Source organism: Pteropus vampyrus, unplaced genomic scaffold (assembly GCF_000151845.1).
Source record: "Pteropus vampyrus isolate Shadow unplaced genomic scaffold, Pvam_2.0 Scaffold1390, whole genome shotgun sequence".
NCBI lineage: Eukaryota > Metazoa > Chordata > Mammalia > Chiroptera > Pteropodidae > Pteropus > Pteropus vampyrus.
This window is the reverse complement of record NW_011890171.1, coordinates 53,290-71,923: the sequence shown is the minus strand read 5'-3', so window position 1 is coordinate 71,923 and position 18,634 is coordinate 53,290. Positions and strand designations below refer to the sequence as shown.

General features: G+C 34.6%; 1 protein-coding gene and 1 pseudogene across 5 annotated transcripts in view; one reads left to right on the top strand and one right to left on the bottom strand.

Moving 5' to 3' along the window:
• UGGT1 (UDP-glucose glycoprotein glucosyltransferase 1) overlaps nt 1-18,634 on the bottom strand; it is a 117,841-nt gene that overhangs the window by 66,565 nt on the left and 32,642 nt on the right. For all 5 annotated transcript variants that reach the window (XM_023526609.1, XM_023526610.1, XM_023526611.1 and 2 more), the window contains exons 13-17: nt 18,444-18,594; nt 16,301-16,420; nt 15,202-15,287; nt 10,892-11,027; nt 8,756-8,887 (exon numbers count right to left, since the gene is read on the bottom strand). In XM_023526609.1, the coding sequence (XP_023382377.1) occupies nt 8,756-8,887; nt 10,892-11,027; nt 15,202-15,287; nt 16,301-16,420; nt 18,444-18,594 (625 nt within the window). The remainder of the gene's footprint in view (nt 1-8,755; nt 8,888-10,891; nt 11,028-15,201; nt 15,288-16,300; nt 16,421-18,443; nt 18,595-18,634) is intronic.
• On the top strand, nt 12,527-12,645 carry LOC111734473 (annotated as a pseudogene).

The window sequence follows — 18,634 nt, the reverse complement described above, 5'->3', positions numbered from 1 at the left end:
TCTGTATAAAAGAGAACAGCAAGCATGAAGCAGATATATCCACAGACAGCCTGAGAATGCCTCAGAATTCCTAACAGGCCTGATGGAAGGTATTTCTCTCCCAAAGGCAGTTAATAAAGACTGGAGGAAGTGACTGCAACTCCAAATGCAAAGAAAGCAATGCAAAAGTGCAAGGAACGTGAAAAATCAAGCATAACATCACCAAAGTATCACAATAATCTTACGGTAACTCATCCCAAAGATGTGGAGAACTGTGATTTACTCAAAGAATTCAAAATAGCTGTTTTCGGGAAATTCAATAAGCTACAAAAAAACCCAGAGAAAAAAATTCAACAAAATTAGAAAAAGCAATACAATAACAAAATTAGAAATTTAACAAAACAAGAAAAATCATAAAAAAGAACCAAACGGAAATTCTGGAGCTGAAAAAATACAATGAGTGAAATGAAAAATGAAATAGCATTAATATCTGATCAATGAGAAGAAAAAAAATCTGTGAGTTAGAAGACAGGAACTTTGAAGTTATCCAGTTAGATGAGTACAAAGAAAAAAGAAAGAAAGAAATGGTATATGGCTAATTTGAAAATTACTGGAGTCCCAGAAGGAGATAGGATGGAAAACGGGCAGAAAGCTTATTTACAGAAATAATGGGGAAAAAAAGAAAGAAAGAAATAATGGCTGAGAACTTCCCAAATCTTGGGAGAGATTTAGATATATGAATTTATGAAGCTCATCAAACAAAATCAACTTAAGAAATCCTCTGCAACAGATATTATAATAAAACTGTCAAAATTCAAAGACAAAGACAATATTAAAAGCAGCAAGAGAAAAAAAGCTTGTAACTTACCAGGGAAGGCTATCAGATTTCTCAGCAGAAACCTTGCAAGCAAGGACAGTGGGATGATATAGTCAAAATGATGAAAAAAAAAAAAAATCTGCCAATGAAAAATACTCTACCTGGGAAAAGTCATCCTTTAGAAATGAAGACAACTTTCCCAGACAAACAAAAGTTGAGAGTTCATTACCACTAAACCCGCTTTATAAAAATGCTAAAAGGCATTCTTTAAGCTGAAATGAAAGGATGCTAATCACTAATGTGAAACCCTACAACACACTGGTCAAGATAAGTATATAATCAAATTCAGAATATTCTAATACTGTAATATGGTACTCTTAATCATTTTATTATAAAGATTAAAGGACAAGAGTATTACAAATAACTATAACTTGTTAGTGAATATACAATATAAGAGGCAAATTGTGACATCAAAACCAGAAAAGGGGATGGAGTAAAAAGTTAGAGTTTTCACCCATGTAAAACAGACTGTTATGTCTTAAAAGGTGTTCTATGTAAGCCTCATAGTAACCACAAAGCAAAAATCTACAGTAAATTCACACACACAGAAAAATAGGAATCAAAGCATACCATTACAGAAAATCATGAAATCACCAAGGGAGGCAGCAAGAAAGGAAGAAAGGAACAAGGGAAATATAACAGCCACAAAACAACTAATAAAATGGCATTAGTACATACTTACCTATCAATAGGTACTCTAAATACTCCAATCAAAAAGCAAAGAATGATTGAATAAAAAAACAAGACCTAACTACATGAGCCTACAAGAGATTCATTGCAGCTTTAAAGACACAAATGGTCTCAAAGTGAAAATGAAAGAAGATATGCTATGCAAGTGGAAATCAAAAGAGAGCAGGGGTAGCTATACTTACATCAGACAAAACAAGAGTTTAAGCCATGAACTTTAACAAGAGAAAAGTCATTACATAATGATAAAGGGGTCAATTCATTAAGATAAAACAATCGTAAATATACACACATGCAACATCAAAGCACCTAAATATATTAAGTAAATATTAATAGATCTAAATACTAATACGAAATACCTACGTTAAGAAAAAAGAGAGGAGTCTGGATAAGATAGTGTAGAGGGTAGAGGCTCTGAAGACTTCCTCTTGTGACCACACTAAAATTGTGCTGAAATCACAGAGCAAACAGCAAGCAGAGTCACCCAGGGTCTGGATGAACAGAGGCCCTACAACTAGGAAGAGAAATAAGAAATCACTTTGGAATGATAGGAAGGAGCAGAATAGAGGCTGCCCGGTCCCACACAGATTGAGCAAGACAGAATCTACAGCAGCTACCGCTGGCAGGTACAGATGTTCCTCTTAAATGGTCCGTCACCGCGAATGGAATTTCGTCGTAATGGACTCACTTGCCTTGAGCTGCAGCACTGGGGCAGCTGCTGTGGGGATGGAGAGCCAGGGACATACAGTGGGGACACTGAGTTGTAGGGCTTCATGGTGAGGGCTGGAAAGGCGGCCTTCTCCTGGGCAGAAGTGCTGGCAGTATCCACTAATCCTTGGTGGAGCCCTCCCCACTCCCAGTGTGCAGATGCAGGCACCATCATAGCTAACATCATCAAACTAGATAACAGAGGTTGCTCCACCCAGATGACTCTCTGAAATTCCGCCCCTCCCACCTGTGGCCCCGCACAACCCCCTCCAGTGGGGTTCTCGGCATGCCCTGTGCCCCTTGCTGAGTAGCCCAAAGCTCCACACTGGCTGCAGCTAAAATTGGTTTCTGGCATGGCCTGTTGAAGCAACTACAAGCATAGCTCAAGTGGCAGACATCTGTGGATTGCTTGCTGACTCTTACCAGATGGCTCTGGAGGGGCACAGGCTTGGGGCTATACTTAGCTTGAGGCTGAACCCCCTCAGGACTGTGCCACTGAGCTCCACAAAGCTACATGGCTAAGACCAGGAGACTGAGGACCTTTACCTACTACATAGAGACAGACACAGAAAGGCAGCCAAAATGGGGAGACAAAGATACATGTCTCACATAAAAGAACAGACCAGGGCTCCAGAAAAAAAATCTAAAACAAAGCGGAGTCAAGCAATCCAACAGATGCAGAGTTCAAATCACTGGTTATAAAGATGCTCAATAAGAATAGATGAACTCAGTGAGAACTTTAACAAGATAGAAAACATGAAAATGGAGATGGAAATTATAAAAGGGAACCAGTCAGGAATGAAGAATATAATATCTGAGATGTAGAGTACATTAGAGGCAATCAACAGAACGGATGAGGAGGAGGATCAAATCACTGATATAGAGGATGGGGTAGCAGAGAACACCCAATCAGAACAGCAACAGGAAAAAAAAAATCAAAAAAAGTAAAGATAATTTAAGGAGTTTATGGGACAGCATCAAACATAACAATACTCACATCATAAGAATACCAAATGGAGAAGAGAGCAAGAAGTTGAAAAACTATTTGAAGAAATAATGATGGAAAGTTTCCCTAACCTGGTGAAGGAAACAGATATACAAGCCCAGGAAGGTTGGATATCCCAAACAAGATGAACCCAAAGAGTCCCACACAAAGACACATCATAATTAAAATGCCAAAGGTTTAATACAAAGAGAGAATCTTAAAAGTAGCAAGAGAAAAGCAGTTAGTTACCTACAAAGGAGAGTCCATAAGACTGGTAGCTGATTTCTCAAAAGAAACTTTGCAGGACAGAAGGGTTTGGCACAAAATATTCAACATGATGAAAATCCAGGATCTACAATCAAGATTACTCTACCCAGCAAAGCTATCATTCAGAGTCAAAGGACAGATAAAGAGCTTCCCAGACAAGAGAAAGCTAAAGGAGCTCATCACCACCAAGCCAGTATTACAGGAAATGTTGGAAGGACTTCTTTAAGAAGAAGAAAAAATATGTATCAAAAATGTGAATAAAGAATGGCAATAACTACATATCTATCAACAAGTTCTTCAAATGAAAAAGAATTCAGTGTTCCAATCAAAAAGTAGGGTGGCTGAATGAATGAGAAAACAAGACCCTTACACAGGCTGTCTACAAGAGGCTCACTTCAGATTAAAAGACACACACAGACTAAAACTAAGGGGATGGATAAAGATATTGCATGATAGACCTAGAGGGTTGTACTGGATGGAGTAATACAGAGAAAGACAAATGCCATATGATTTCACGTACATGTGGAATCTAAAGAACAAAATAAACAAATGGAAACAAACTCATAGATACAGAGAACATTTTGAAGGTCACCAGATGGGAGGAGGCTTGGGGGTGTGTTGGTGAAAAACGGAAAAGGGATTAAGAAGTATAAATGGGTAGTTGCTAAATAGTCATAGAGATACAAAATATAGGATGAGGAATACGGTCAATAATGTAATAAATATGTATGGGGGTACAGGGGTACTAGATTTACTGGGGTGATCACTTTGTGAGTTAGATTCTAATCGCTATGTTGTACACCTGAAATTAATATAATATTGTATCTTAACTATAACAGAAAAATAAAAATTATAAAAAATAAGAAGACCTCAACAATCTGGTGACTGCCAGAGGGTAGGAGGGTTGGGGATTGGGATAAAAGGGTCAAGGGTTGAAGAAGTGCAAATCAGTAGTTAGAAAATAGTCACAGGGATGTAGAGTACAGCACAGGGAATACACTCAATAGTACTCTAATGGCTATGAGTCGAGCCAGATGGGTGAAAGAGTAATCAGGGGGATCACTGCATAAAATATATAAATGTCTAACCAATGTACTGTATACCTGAAACTAATAAATGAATGAATGAATGAATAAATAAATAAATAGAAAAAAAAGACCACAAATTAATAACCTACCTTTACACCAGCAGGTACTAGAAAAATAAGAACAAAGCCCAAAGTTAGCAGAAATAAAGATCAGAAATCAGCAGAAAATAAACATCATAACAAAAATAAAAGGAATGATGACTAGAAAAAAGCAATAAAAAAGAGCAATGAAACTTAGAGCTAGTTTCTTGAAAAGATAAACAAAACTGACAAACCTTTAGCTAGAATGAAAAAAGAAATTCAAAATCAAAATGAAAGAAGGGACATTACAACTCATGCCACAGAAATACAAAGAATCATAAGTACCAACAAACTGGACAACTTAGAAAAAATGGATAAATTCCTGGAAATATACAACCTACCAAGACTGAATCATGGAGAAATAGAATATCTGAACACTTTGATGAGTAAGGAGTTTAAATCAGTAATCAAAACCCTCCCAATAAAGAAAAGCCCAGAACCACATGGTTTTCCTGGTGAATTCTACCAAACATTTAAAGAAGAGTTAATGCCAGTATTTCTCAAATTCTTCCGAAAAAACTGAAGACCGAACACTCTCAAAAACATCTTATAAGACCAGTCGTACCCTGATCCCAAAAACAGATAAGGGTACTACAAGAACAGAAAACTATAGGCCAATATCCTTGATGAATATAGATGCAAAAATTCTCAACACATTAGTAGCAAAACAAATTCAACAGCACATTAAAAAGATCACATACTATGATAATGTTTGATTTATCCCTAGGATGCAAAGATAGTTCAATATATGCAAATCAATAAAAGTAATAGACTGCATTAATAGAATGAAAGATAAAATCGTGATATAGAAAAAGCATTTGACAAAATACTCTATCCTTTTATGATAAAAATAAATAATAAATTGGGTATAGAGGAAATATATCTAAACATAATTAGGCTGTATATAACACGCCTATAGCTAACATACTCAAAGGTAAAAGACTATAAAACCTTTTCCTCTAAGATCAAGAAGAACACAAGTGTACCCACTCTCACCACTCTATTCGACATAGTACTGTAAGTTCTAGCAAAAGCAATCAAGCAAGAACAAGAAATAAAAGGCATCCATATCAGGAAGGAAGAATTAAAATTCCCTTTGTTTGCAAATGATATGATATTATATGTAGAAAATCCTAAAGACTGCACCAAAAAAATTATTTCAAATAATCAACAAATTCAATAAAGTTGCAGGAAATAAAATCAACATACAGAAATCATTTGCCTTTCTACACACCACCAAAAAAATACCTGGGGGGGGGGGGAACCCTACTCATAATAGCATCGAAAACAATAAAATACTTAGGAATAAATTTAATCAAGGAGGTAAAAGACTTGTACAAAAACTACAGAATTTTGAATTTAAAAAATGAAGATCACAAACATACAAAAACAAGAAAAGATATCCCATGTTCATGATCCAGAAGGATTAATATTGTTAAAATGTCCATACTACCCAAAGCCATCTATAGATTTAATGCAATCCCTATAAAAATTCCAACAGCATTTTCCACATAAATATAGAAAAAAAAAACCAACTAAAATTTGTATGGAATCGAAAAAGACTCCTAATAGCCAAAGCAGTCCTGAGAAAGAAGAAAGCTGAAGGCATAATTCTTGATTTCATACCATACTATAATACTATAATAATCAAAACAGCATGGTACTGGCATAAAAATAAACACGCAGACCAAAGAAACAGAAACAAAAACTCAGAAATAAACCCTTGCACATATAGTCAACAAATGTTTGACCAGGGAGCCACGAATACTCAACGGGATAAGGACAGTCTCTTCAATAAACAGTGTCAGGCACTGGATAAATACATGCAGAAGGATGAGATTGGACTCCTATCTTATACCGCTCACAAAAATTAACTCCAAATGGATTGAAGACTGAAACATAAGGCCTGAAATCATAAAACCCCTAGAAGAAAACATGGAAAAAGCTCCTTGATATTGGTCTTGGCAATGATTTTTTTAGGTAAGACAACAAAAATATAAGCAACAAAAGCAAAAATAAACAAATGAGACTACATGAAAATTAAAAGCTTCTATATAGAAAAAGAAATAATAAAATAAAAAAGCAACCTATGAAATGGAAGAAAAGATTTGCAAATCATATATCTGATAAGCGGTTAATATCCAAAATATGTAAGAAAAATGTGTGATTAAAAAATCAGAAGAACTGAAAGATATTGTGCCAAAGAAGACATACAGACGGCCAAAAAGTACATGAAAAGGTGTTCAATGTCACTAATCATCAGAGAAATGCAAGTCAAAACCACAATGAGATTCATCTTATACCTGTTAGAATGGCTATCATCAAAAAAGAGATAACGAGTATTGGTAAAGAATGGAGAAAAGGGAACTCTTGTGTACTGTTGGTATGAATGTATAATAGTACAATCATGAAGGAATATGGTACAGAGGTTCCTCAAAAATTTTTAAATAAATTATGATATGATTCAGCAATCTCAATTCTGGTTATATATCTGAAGAAAATAAAGTCAGGATTTCAGAGATAACTTCTTTCCATGTTCACTGCAGCATTACTTACAATAGCCAACATATGGAAACAACCTAAGTGTCTTGTCAGCAATTGAATGGAATATTATTCAGCCAAGAGAAAGAGTAACTCCTACCATTTGGAATACATCGATGGACCTTGAGGGCTTATGCTAATGTGAATAAGTCAGAAAGAGAAAGACAAATATTTATATGTGGAATCTAAAAGAGCTGAACTCAGAAAAAGTAGAATGGTGGTGGTCAGGGGCTGAGGCATGGGAAAATGGGGAGATGATGGTCAAAGAGTACAAATTTCCAGTTATAAGACGAGTAAGTTCTGGGTAGCTAATGTACAGCATAATGATTATACTTTATACTATATTATATAATTGAAAATTATATAATCTTAAATATTCTCACCACAAAAAATAAATGGTAATTATGTGAGGTGATGGAGGGGTTAACTAACACTACCATGGTAATCATGTATCAAATCAACAAACTGTACACCTCAAACTTACACAATGTTACATGTCAATTATATCTCAGTAAAGCTGCCAGGGGGGAAGGGAATCCTTATCATTGGCTGTAAGAAAAATCAAAAACATAGTCACATAATCAAAAATAATAAAGAAGAAAAAAGCAAACCATCTGTCACCCTCACAGATCCGCTAGCTCTTGGTATGAATTTACTTTTTCAAAAGTATTGGTAGAAAGCCAATATTTTAATTAGTTTTGGATTCAATATCAAATTACACATATAATAAACCTATCGGTTTGTGTTTTATTTTGTTCTGATTTCACAGTTATCACTCCAAAAATTTTAATTCAGAGTAGGCAGGTGTCACCACCTCTAGGAAGCCTTCAACAATCACCTTGTCTCAAACTGGAAGAGCTGTCCCTCCTTCCTCCAAGCCTCCCACCTACAAGGTGTAAACACTGCTAACCTCACAATCACCAATACCTTACTGTTCTTCTTGTGTGTCACTCCCCAACAGGCTGTATGATGCCTCAAGTATAGACACCATCTCCTGTTCGATCCTCTATTATTAGGGCTGGCACAGAGAAGTTACTCCGTACTACTATATATGTGTTTAAAATTAAAGCTTTATTCCTCATTTCAAAGTATTTCAGAAATGTCTCTAGTTAAGTTCTTCTAGTTGTTAAGTCCTTCCATTTTGTTCTCACCAAATAGTGTTTTGTCTAATCCCTCTAAAACATGAATCAATTTATAGAAAGAGATCTCTTAACCAATCTAAATTAACCAAGTTAATAGCAACAAATACTTGCTATTAAAGCATGCTAAGCTATTACAATGGTGAGCTACTCTCTAGAATGCACACACTCTTACTTCCCCATTTGAGCTGTATGTTCACTAATGATCAACTGGGTCTGTTCACAAAACTGAAATATAAACTACATTTGCAAACAGAAAAAAGTGATCTGGTTGCTAAATTTTTAAATGCTAAGTACCTAAATACTTTAACCACCACCACCTTTATTAATGACAACCTAAAAAAAAAAGAGGTGAGAAAAGTACAGTATTGTAGTCAAATAAGAAATGCCAAATAATTTTTTACCTTCCGATTCTGATCATAAGCAGAATCAATCCCCAAAATGCTATTCACTTCTACATATGGATATTTCTTCTCCAGGACACTGACCACATGTTCAACTTTCACCTTTTCTCCAGTCCTTACTTTGTTATATATCTGAAGAAAGAAAAACTAGGTAACCAACTACACTTTTAAATTCAAGTTCCAGAGTGTTTTTTATAAAAGATTTCTGAACATAGAAAAAAACATGGCTATTTTTCTTAAAAGGTCAAATGAGGTCAAATGGGAATAGCAATTCTCCCTTTTCCATGCATCATTTTAAGAATATGTAGTTTTTAATGTAAGATGACTACATGTTCTTAAAATGACCTAATCCAGTTTATACTCACATTAAGTCCCAAATGCAAAAATATGTTAATTTTTAAAAAATCTGAATATTTATAAGTAATCCTTGAAATAAGAACTCACGTCCCTGCTGTTTAGGGGAAACAAGTTGCAAAATATGTATGGCATAGTCCTTGTTTTTAAAAAGCAGACATAAAACTACAACAAACTGTTTAATATGTACACGTAAACATCTAGAAGGATACAAGACAACCTTTTAATAGTGGCTACCTTTAAGGAGCAGGATTAGGAAGTGGAGAGACAAAAAAAATTTTTAATTGATATACTTTAATATTATTCTAAAAATAAAACTTTATTTCAAAAATTTCAAAAATTTTACAATATATCTATTCTTACTTTTGCTATTAAACAAGAAAGAAAATAAGGCTCAGATTATCCCTTCCTTCACACAGCTACGAGGGTAGGGGGGGAAGACTTCAAAAAGCAGACTTTAAAACACTTATCCTCGGCAACTTCTTTTAAACTTATTTTATTCTACATAGACCTACTGCTAACTCCCATCACCATCACTGCTCACAGAGATCACAGCAACAGCTCGACAACTAGTATCCCTGCCACTTTCTCTACCTTCACCAGATCCATCTCCGTATATGCATCAGAATGATGTTTTTAATTGCATTTTAACTCTGTGACTGGATACCTGTTCCCCCGCCTAATGGCTTCAATGACCAGGTTCCCCTCTCCACTCTGCTCTTACAGTAATCTCATCAAGTCATACTAACAACATGGAATAACTACCTTTGATTTGCAGCTATTGTTCAAATGACTCATTTTCCTCCTACATGCAGCTGGGATAACTTCCCACTCCATAAAAATGCCCACTTCTCTGGCGGAATGAGGTCCTAAGTGCTGCCATAGCCAGCTGTGCTTCCTGTACTAAATCATCTGTGTGGAGGTGTCCCCACTAGACTGTAAGGTCCTTGAGGACAGAAGTAACATTTTATTCTTCTTTATATCCCTCGCAGCTAGTATCAGCTCTGGTAAATGGTGGGTCTTTGGTGAACGTTAGCTGAATAAATAAATGCACATTTTAACTAATAAAAAATGCCTCTGACTAAATCTCTAAACAATAAAAATAACAAATATAATAGACAGCAGACTGACATTGTGTTTATGGGTAAAATAAAAATGGTAAAAACCAACTGCTTTGAAGATAATTTTCCAATAACTACCACTAATCTGTAAACAAAAGACCTGTTACTTCTTTTGAATTTATTGAATATGAAGTTTTTTATATTCAAAAATGGAAAAAAAAACCCAAGTAAATGAGGAGAGTTCTTTGTTTGAACTTAAGCAAGTATCTTAAATATATATATATGAATTAGGGCATTTCCAAGTTTCCAGTTAATATAGAGAAAATAGACAATAAGAATTTTATGACCTGAATAGTAAACTGAATCCTAACGAAAAGTTCATGATGGTCTTAAAGGGTGAAAAAAGCAAACTTTTTTTAACCAAGTAGAGACTATCTCATTTACCAAACTGCATTAATTAGTGCTTTCAAATATCTGCAGAAGGCAGAAGACTAATATACATTAGTAAGGCTCCTAAAGAAAATTATCTTAGCTGAAATCACAGCAATCTATTATTAACATTGATGAATCAATAAAGTAAAGGCCAACTCTTGAAATATAAAACACAAAGTTTATGTGAATAATTTCTTACTTTACAAAAATATCAAATCCCCTTACCACATATTCTTTCTTACATTAAGTCAGATTTAAATTTTATCTGTTATTTTAAATGAAAACATACATGTGTCAGAGTTTGGAAGGCATGATAATCATCCAGTTCTTGGGCAACATAATTATATGCTCTCAGAATAGCCACTCCAGCGTCTTGCATCCCATCCACATCTTCAGAATCATTAACCACAAAGATTAAGCCAAGTCTGAGGGAGAGGAAAAAGGGGAAAAAGAAACTTATTTCAAATAATGCAACCAGTTAAAAGGAATAGCATCCTTGTACTCCACACAAATATTGTAGCTAATTAAGGAAAACTAACCTCTACTGAAAAACACAGGTTCACATCCTAGTCTGCTATGATTGGCAAAGGCTTCCATCACTTACAAAATAAAAAAGCAAGTTCCCAAAGGTGGCTTAGACTTTTGACTGTTAAAGGAAACCGTTTCCACACTGTGAAATGAGGCCTTTACTGCCATGACAAATATTGCTATAGTTTTAATATAGGAAGGAGGCAAGAGAACTAAAGTTAAATCAAGCTATATTCAGAGTCTGCAATATGCTGATGTTCCCTAAGGTCAAACCACAAACCACAAGGAAACCTGCAGAACAAAGGAAGATTTCTGCTGGGATTACTAACAAACCACTTACCCACGCCATGAAGGGAAAACAGAAAAACAGAGTCTTTAAGTTGTGCCCTACAGAGAATAAACACAATCATTCATTTTCTATGGCTAAAATCCTGGGGCAAGGGGACCTATGGAGTAATGGCTGAGAATTGCCAGAAGGCCTTTCAAGCTATATATTCTTACCTTTCACACTGTATGCCTATACCATCAAAGGAAAATGGGTGTCTTTAAATTATAATTCATAGAAACTAAGAATGATATATAAACTGAATTCCCCAAACACTCAGGTTTTTTCGGTCTTTGCTTCTTCTTGTCTTTGCTCCTTCTGTCTTGGTCTTTTTCTCTGTCCTTCTCTAACAAACTTTCTTTTTAACTCTAATTCCAGCAGGCACTTGAATTCTTTCCTGCACTCAGTCAAGAACCTTTTTCTCTCAGTGCAGGGCCACTCAGGGGAATTTGCCCTGTCCTGAATCAGTTTTACAAAAAAATTTTGTTCTGTTTTTAAATGAAAACTATATATTTTCAGAATGTGAAAATATATAGGGTGGGGGGACTGAGATTTAACACAGGCAGTGAGAATCATAGGTAAATGGAAAGCATAAAAACATTTACTACTGTCCTTCGTCAAAAAGCTACAACCAAGGTTAAGGTTATTAGTTTAAAAATTTAAATAAAGGAATAAAACCATAAAGAGATACCATTACACATTATAGGCTGGCAAAAAAACAAAAACAAAAACAAAAAACCTTGCACTGGCCAACAGAGGCTATTAGCCTATACTGAAGCAAAGGCAATTCAATGGAGAAAGGATAGTCTTTTTAACAAAGGATGCTGGAACAATTGGACATTCACATGCAAAATAATGACTCTAGATAGAGACCTTATAATCTTAACAAAATGAACTCAAAATGGATCACAGACATAAATGCAAAATACAAAACTATAAAATTCCTAAAAAACAGAACAGGATCTTGGGTTTATCAGTGACTTATTAGATCTAATATCAAAAGCATGCTCCATGACAAAAAGAATTGATAAAGTGGACTTCATTTAAATTAAGAACAAAAGAAACTGTTAAGTCTGCGGCCATGCCACCCTGAACAAGCCCTATCCCGTCTGACCTCAGAAGCTAAGCAGGGTCGGGCCTGGTTAGTACTTGGATGGGAGACCACTTAGGAAGACCAGGTGCTATAGGCATAAAAAGTAAAAAAAATAAGGAATTGTAAGCTGACAAGGTCCTTGAAATCTGTGAGGTCAACCAAAGATTGCCTCACTTAAAAAAAAAAAAAAAAAAAAAACTATTAAGAGAATAGACAAGCCACAGACTGGCAGGAAATCTGTGCAAAATACATTATCTGATAAAGGACTGATATCTAAAATATACAATGAACTCTTAAAACTCATGATTAAAAAAAAATTAAAAATGGGCAAAAAAGTCTACACAGGCACCAGGAAGACGGTTTAGCAGTTTCTTAAAAAACTAAACATACATTTACCATAAGATAAAGCAATCATGTTCCCTGGTATTTACCCAATGAGCTGAAAACTTATATCCACACAAAAACATGCACTTGGCTGTTTATAAGAGCTTTATTCATAATTGCTCAAACCTGGAAGCAACAAAGATGTTTGTCAACTGGTGAATGGATTAAAAAAAAAACAACTATGTTATATCCATATAATGGAGTATTAATCAGTGATAAAAAGAAATGAGCTATCAAGCCATAAAAAGACATGGACAAACCTTAAAAGCACACTGCTAAGTGAAAGAACCCAATCTGAAAAAGTTACATAAGTCATGATTCTGGAAAAGGCAAAACCATGGAGATAATAAAAATATCAGTGGTCACCAGGGGTCTGCAGGGAGGGAGGGACAAATAAGTGGAGCACAGGGGATTTTGGGGGCAGTGAAACTAATCTGTATGAATCTGTGAAGGTGGAAACATGTCTTTATACATTTGTCAAGACTCATAAAATGTACAACTCAAACAACGAACTCTAAGATAAACCATGGACTTTTAATAATAATGTATCAATACAGCTTAATTAACATTGCTCTAAAAAAATATGTCTATTAATTATTTTTTTAAAAAAAGGCATAGCTTAAAAATAGAAAAAGAAAATAAAAACATATATCGAACATCAAGGAGGTATGTGTACAATATGTGTAAAAATGAATGAGGGTGGTGACAGGGTTTGTTTTTAGATGAAAACTGTCTTTCTTTTTTAAAATTCCATTTATGACAGAAATCATGAATAGATTCCAGGCAGAAATGACCTAAATATTATTCCCATGAAAACAAAAATAACAGCTAAAGCCTAATTATCTCCTCAACAAAGTAATTCCCAAGTTTCCAATTTCTAGAAAGGGCATCAGTTTCATTAGCTAAGCTCCAAAATTCAGACTTCTGTTTCTCTCAATCTCTCATCAAGTATCAGTAGAGAGTCTCTCAGATTTGTCCCTTCCTCTCCTAGACTCCACCAACACCTTAGTGCATAAAACACATCAACTCAAACAGAGTAAAACAGCCCCGGGGTTCTCCACCAACTATTCACAGCATGCCTCTCTACTGCGAGTTAAGTGCCTTTGTCTCACCTACCACTGCAATCTGAAGACCCCATTCCCTCTTCTTTTCTCTCACTAGAATTTGATAAATATTTAATTAGTGCCTACTGTGTGGCATAAGCCTACTTGTTTAATTAAAACATAGCTCTTGCTATAATCCAGTAGTTTATTCCTCCATCTAACAAGGTGGTATTCATGTTTTACATGAAAAATTTCATTAAACTCAAATCTCTGCTTTCTCATCAACGAAAACCCTCTACTTTCTTCAAAGCGTATCTGAAATTCAACTTCTCCATAAAGCCTTTGTCCTTCCCTAATATCTCAGTCAGTAATCTTTTGTTTTCTTGAAATTCTAAAGTATTTATAATTAATAGGACATAACCTAATGTTTGATCAAATATCTTCTTAAAGTGTCTGAAAATATGCACAGTATTTTTTCCAAAGCAGAAATGTGGCTTATATACCATTCACAGAATTTAGCTCAGTGCTAGGTATGGAATACACAATAACATTCATTATCCAAAGAATTTTTTTTTCACTTTTTCTAAGAATTCAAATTTCGTCAACACATAGAATTATCAGATATTATTCACAATGTAAATGAGAATATTTTAGCACTTATGTAAAACCTTAAAACACTGTTCTTCAAAGGCACAGTGGAAATCCAGTCATTCAAGTACCCCCTAGTAGTATATCTGGCAACACAAATGAAATAAATGTGTCTGTTTGTACCTACAAAAGGCTGTATACTATACATTTGTCCTTGACAGTCTAACAAAAGTTGTTGCCAAACTCTTCTCCACTAAAAGTGGAAACAGGCTCTGTGATGAGGACACTCAGGAAAATTCCTTTTCATTGAGAAGCAAGGTCAGATCACAAACTATTTTTGCACGAGCTATTTATTAAAAATTCAGTGGTGGTAAGCTTCTGAATCAAATTCTTTACCAAAGAATCAAATTCTTTACCAAAAGATACTGGCTTCATACTGAGCAAAAGATAGAACTGCTATTGAGAATCAAATTCTTTACCAAAAGATACTGGCTTCATACTGAGCAAAAGATAGAACTGCCATTGACGATCCCCACTATTAGTTATCTTACGAATCAGTAGCATCAGACTTGCATTTAAGAATGACAAACAAAACTTCAGCTAAATTAGATATATCATCAAATCAACACCAGTGTTACCTTAGTGGTATATGATTGCTAAGGAACATCTCAGCTGTGCTAATCAACTCTGCTGTGGTCTCGTGAGAAGGATCAACTATGAAAACCTGTAGAAGGAAAGGAACACATGGAATGATGCTTATTAAAATGTCACTAGGCTAATAAAAATGCCCTTAGTCTTTATACTTGAAGGCAATCTTTTTCCAGCCACTCTTGAACCACATAAAAGAGGAATTATACAAATAGCAGTTATCCTCCTTTTATGTTCAAAGAATGTGGTACTGAACGGAGAAGTGATTTTTCTCATGGTCTTATGATAGTAACATGGGAACTGTACCCAGATTGCTATTACCTATTCATTTACTATACCTAACAAAACCTAAGTTTTATTAACACTTCCATTTTAGAAAACTTAGATTTCCAAGGAGCTCTGAATTAAGGATTCATTTAGAACTCAATTTCTAGACAATAATAGCTATCATGTATTAAGCTCTCATGTGCTTTAAAAAATATTATCTCATTTACTAAATTCATACATATGGTAAGAGAAATATTAAAATGTTGACTGGGAAGGAAAAAAGTTGGTTTCAAGAGTGAGGAAAATATACATGACAGTTTCCCTTGCAAGTTCTGTGAAAGCTGACCTTGACACTAACTGGCCCCTATCTCTTTAGGAGCTACATACAGAAGAGAAAGAAATGAGAGGGAAAAAGAGGGCCAACTCCTCTATCTCTCTAAAGCAGTGAAATAAGGACTAAAAGTAGGAAATGACAGAAAAATATATTTAAGGGAATAAACTGAAGTATTAAATTTTAGGGATTAAAGTATTCAAGAAAAACAGTAGCAACATACTCATCTTCTGAGTTAAAAAGAGGTACATTAACACTAAAATAACAGAGTATGAATCTTTGAGGTAAAGGTAAGGAACATTTCCTTATACAATGACATCTCACAGCTCTACATTTCAGTGCATTCAAAACCCTTTCAGTTTGAATACAGTAGTGGTAGTGGTGGGGAGGAGCAGCTAGGAAAGAAGTGAATATTCAAGATATGACAGAGAGGTAGGAGAGAAGGCAAGGTGGAAAGAGTTCATGGCTAGACAATAAGGAGTTTTACTTACCATGTTATGCAAATTTTTCCTGATCTGCCGGATAACACCGGGAAAGGTGGGTCGTAGCAACTCTTGTAGACTAGATGGCCATGAATTATATCTGCTATTGACCTCCAGGTTGTTGATCCACTAGAAAAAAAATAATAACACAACATGCTGCATACACTCTAGCCATCGTTAGTGACATTTGCAGAAATAATACTTTAAATTATCTTAAGAAAAATTACATGGAAAAAGACCATTTTCAAAAATATAAAGATCAAATAGAAAAATGAGTGACTAAAACATAAGCTATAGAAGATATCTGCAACTTACAAAAGCAATAAAGGACTAGTGTCAAGAATACATATAGAAATCTAATATATCAATAAAAAAGGCATGTAACAAATGAGAAGTAAAATTGAGTCACAAATATGACTTAAAAATTTACAGAAGAAATTCAAATGGTCAATGAACACAAGGAAAGATATGCACTAACACTAGTCATCTGAAAAATATAAACTAAAATCTCAATAAAATTTCACTCATTAAATTGAAAGAAATTTTAAAGTTTGTCAATATCCAAGAGTAGGCAAAGATACAGAGCACCTAATGCTAGTGTCTGGAACAGTCACTTTATAGAAGAAGACCTAATAAATTTGAAGATTTTATTACTTTATTACTATCCTACCACTAAGTACTGCAGTTTTAACTCTACCCCAAATAAATTCGACATGTTTGCACAAAGAGAGTGGTACAAAAAACAGCCAATATAGTACTGCTCATAACAGCAAAAAATTAGAAACAACTTAATGCCCATAAATAGAGCATTGGGTAAATAAACAGTATATAACATTCATACAAAAAGGGCAGGAAGGGAATGTATATTACCTTGTAAACATAGAATATTATATTAGCGTGTAAACATAGAATATTTCTGGAAAGATACAGTATACCTGTTGCTTCTGGAGAGAAAAAGCGGATAGCTCGGTGATGAGATGTTAATGTGTACTCTTTTGTATGTTTTAAATTTTAAACTATGAATGTATAAAAGATTTCTTAAAAAGAAATAAAATAAAGATGATATGATAAAACTAATCTATATGTATCAACCTTGAAAAAACTGTTGAATAATAAAGGAAACTGATGTAGGATACTGATAATTTTAAAGCATACAGTAGGGACTAAAATGATGAATCAAGGGATAGGAAGAATGAACACCAACTTTGGAAGAGGGATTATCTGCAGAGAGCATAGAGGAGGAACTGGAAAAAGATAAAGAGGGCTTTGACTAAAATATTTTTCTCCCAAGAAAACAATAGATCTGACACAAAATGGTTAAATATTAACATTTAGTAAGTATGACAACAGGTCACATGGTTGTAATTAAAAAAATTTTAACAGGAGCTCCCTTCTAGTTGCTGCCCGATTCATGAATTGCTTAATAAAGCCAATTAGAGCTTCAAATTATAAATAAGTAAATAAATAAAAACTTTTTAACAAAATCAACACAACAGTATTCATCAAAACAGTAGTTACATCACCAAGTAAGGACTCAAGTAATGACTATCTATATTCTACATTTCTCTTTCAAAAATATTTCCCTAAAATAAATGCAGTACAGAAACCAAGAAAAAAGGACTAGAGGGTTAAGGGTGTGCTAGGCACACTTCTAATACTGATTTCACCTTCATCATAACTGCACAAGATAGCTCTATTCCCTCCATTCTCTTTTATAGATGAAAAGACAAAAGGTTCAGATGTCGTACAGGAGATACTAACCCATATAAATCCCCCACATATAAAATATCAAATTCCTTCTAAGGTTATTAGCTAAAAATTGATATTTTTAACAAAATCACACAAGAATTATATGCAACTGAGAAAATACAAACTAATTATTCTTTCCCAAGAGATACTCAGCTAAATCCTAGGGGGAAAGAAAAGTGGAAAAATCACTGCCTTAACCATATTAAACATAAGAACTCAACTTTTTGGAGCATTAATGAGCCTACTTTATTATATACACATAGCCCCACATAAGCAGTTGTGATAAATCTTTGATGCCAATAAAAGAGATGGCAGGAACAACTTACTTCTCATAAAAATCAAGTGTGAAACCATAACAAAATGCCTGGCCAGATGCCCATGGACACTCTAAAAGAATACCTACTGAAATAGCAGGACTCCTGATGTCTACAGCATAGTCAGCCTCGGAGGGCTGGATGTTCAGTTTCAAAATGTTATGCAGAGAAAGGCCTTCTATTCCCAGTCTATGCAGTCCCTCCATGACCCGAGCTTCATTCCTCAATACATCAAACAGACTAAAAAAAAAAAAAAAAGTATTTAGTAGAAAAACCTTCA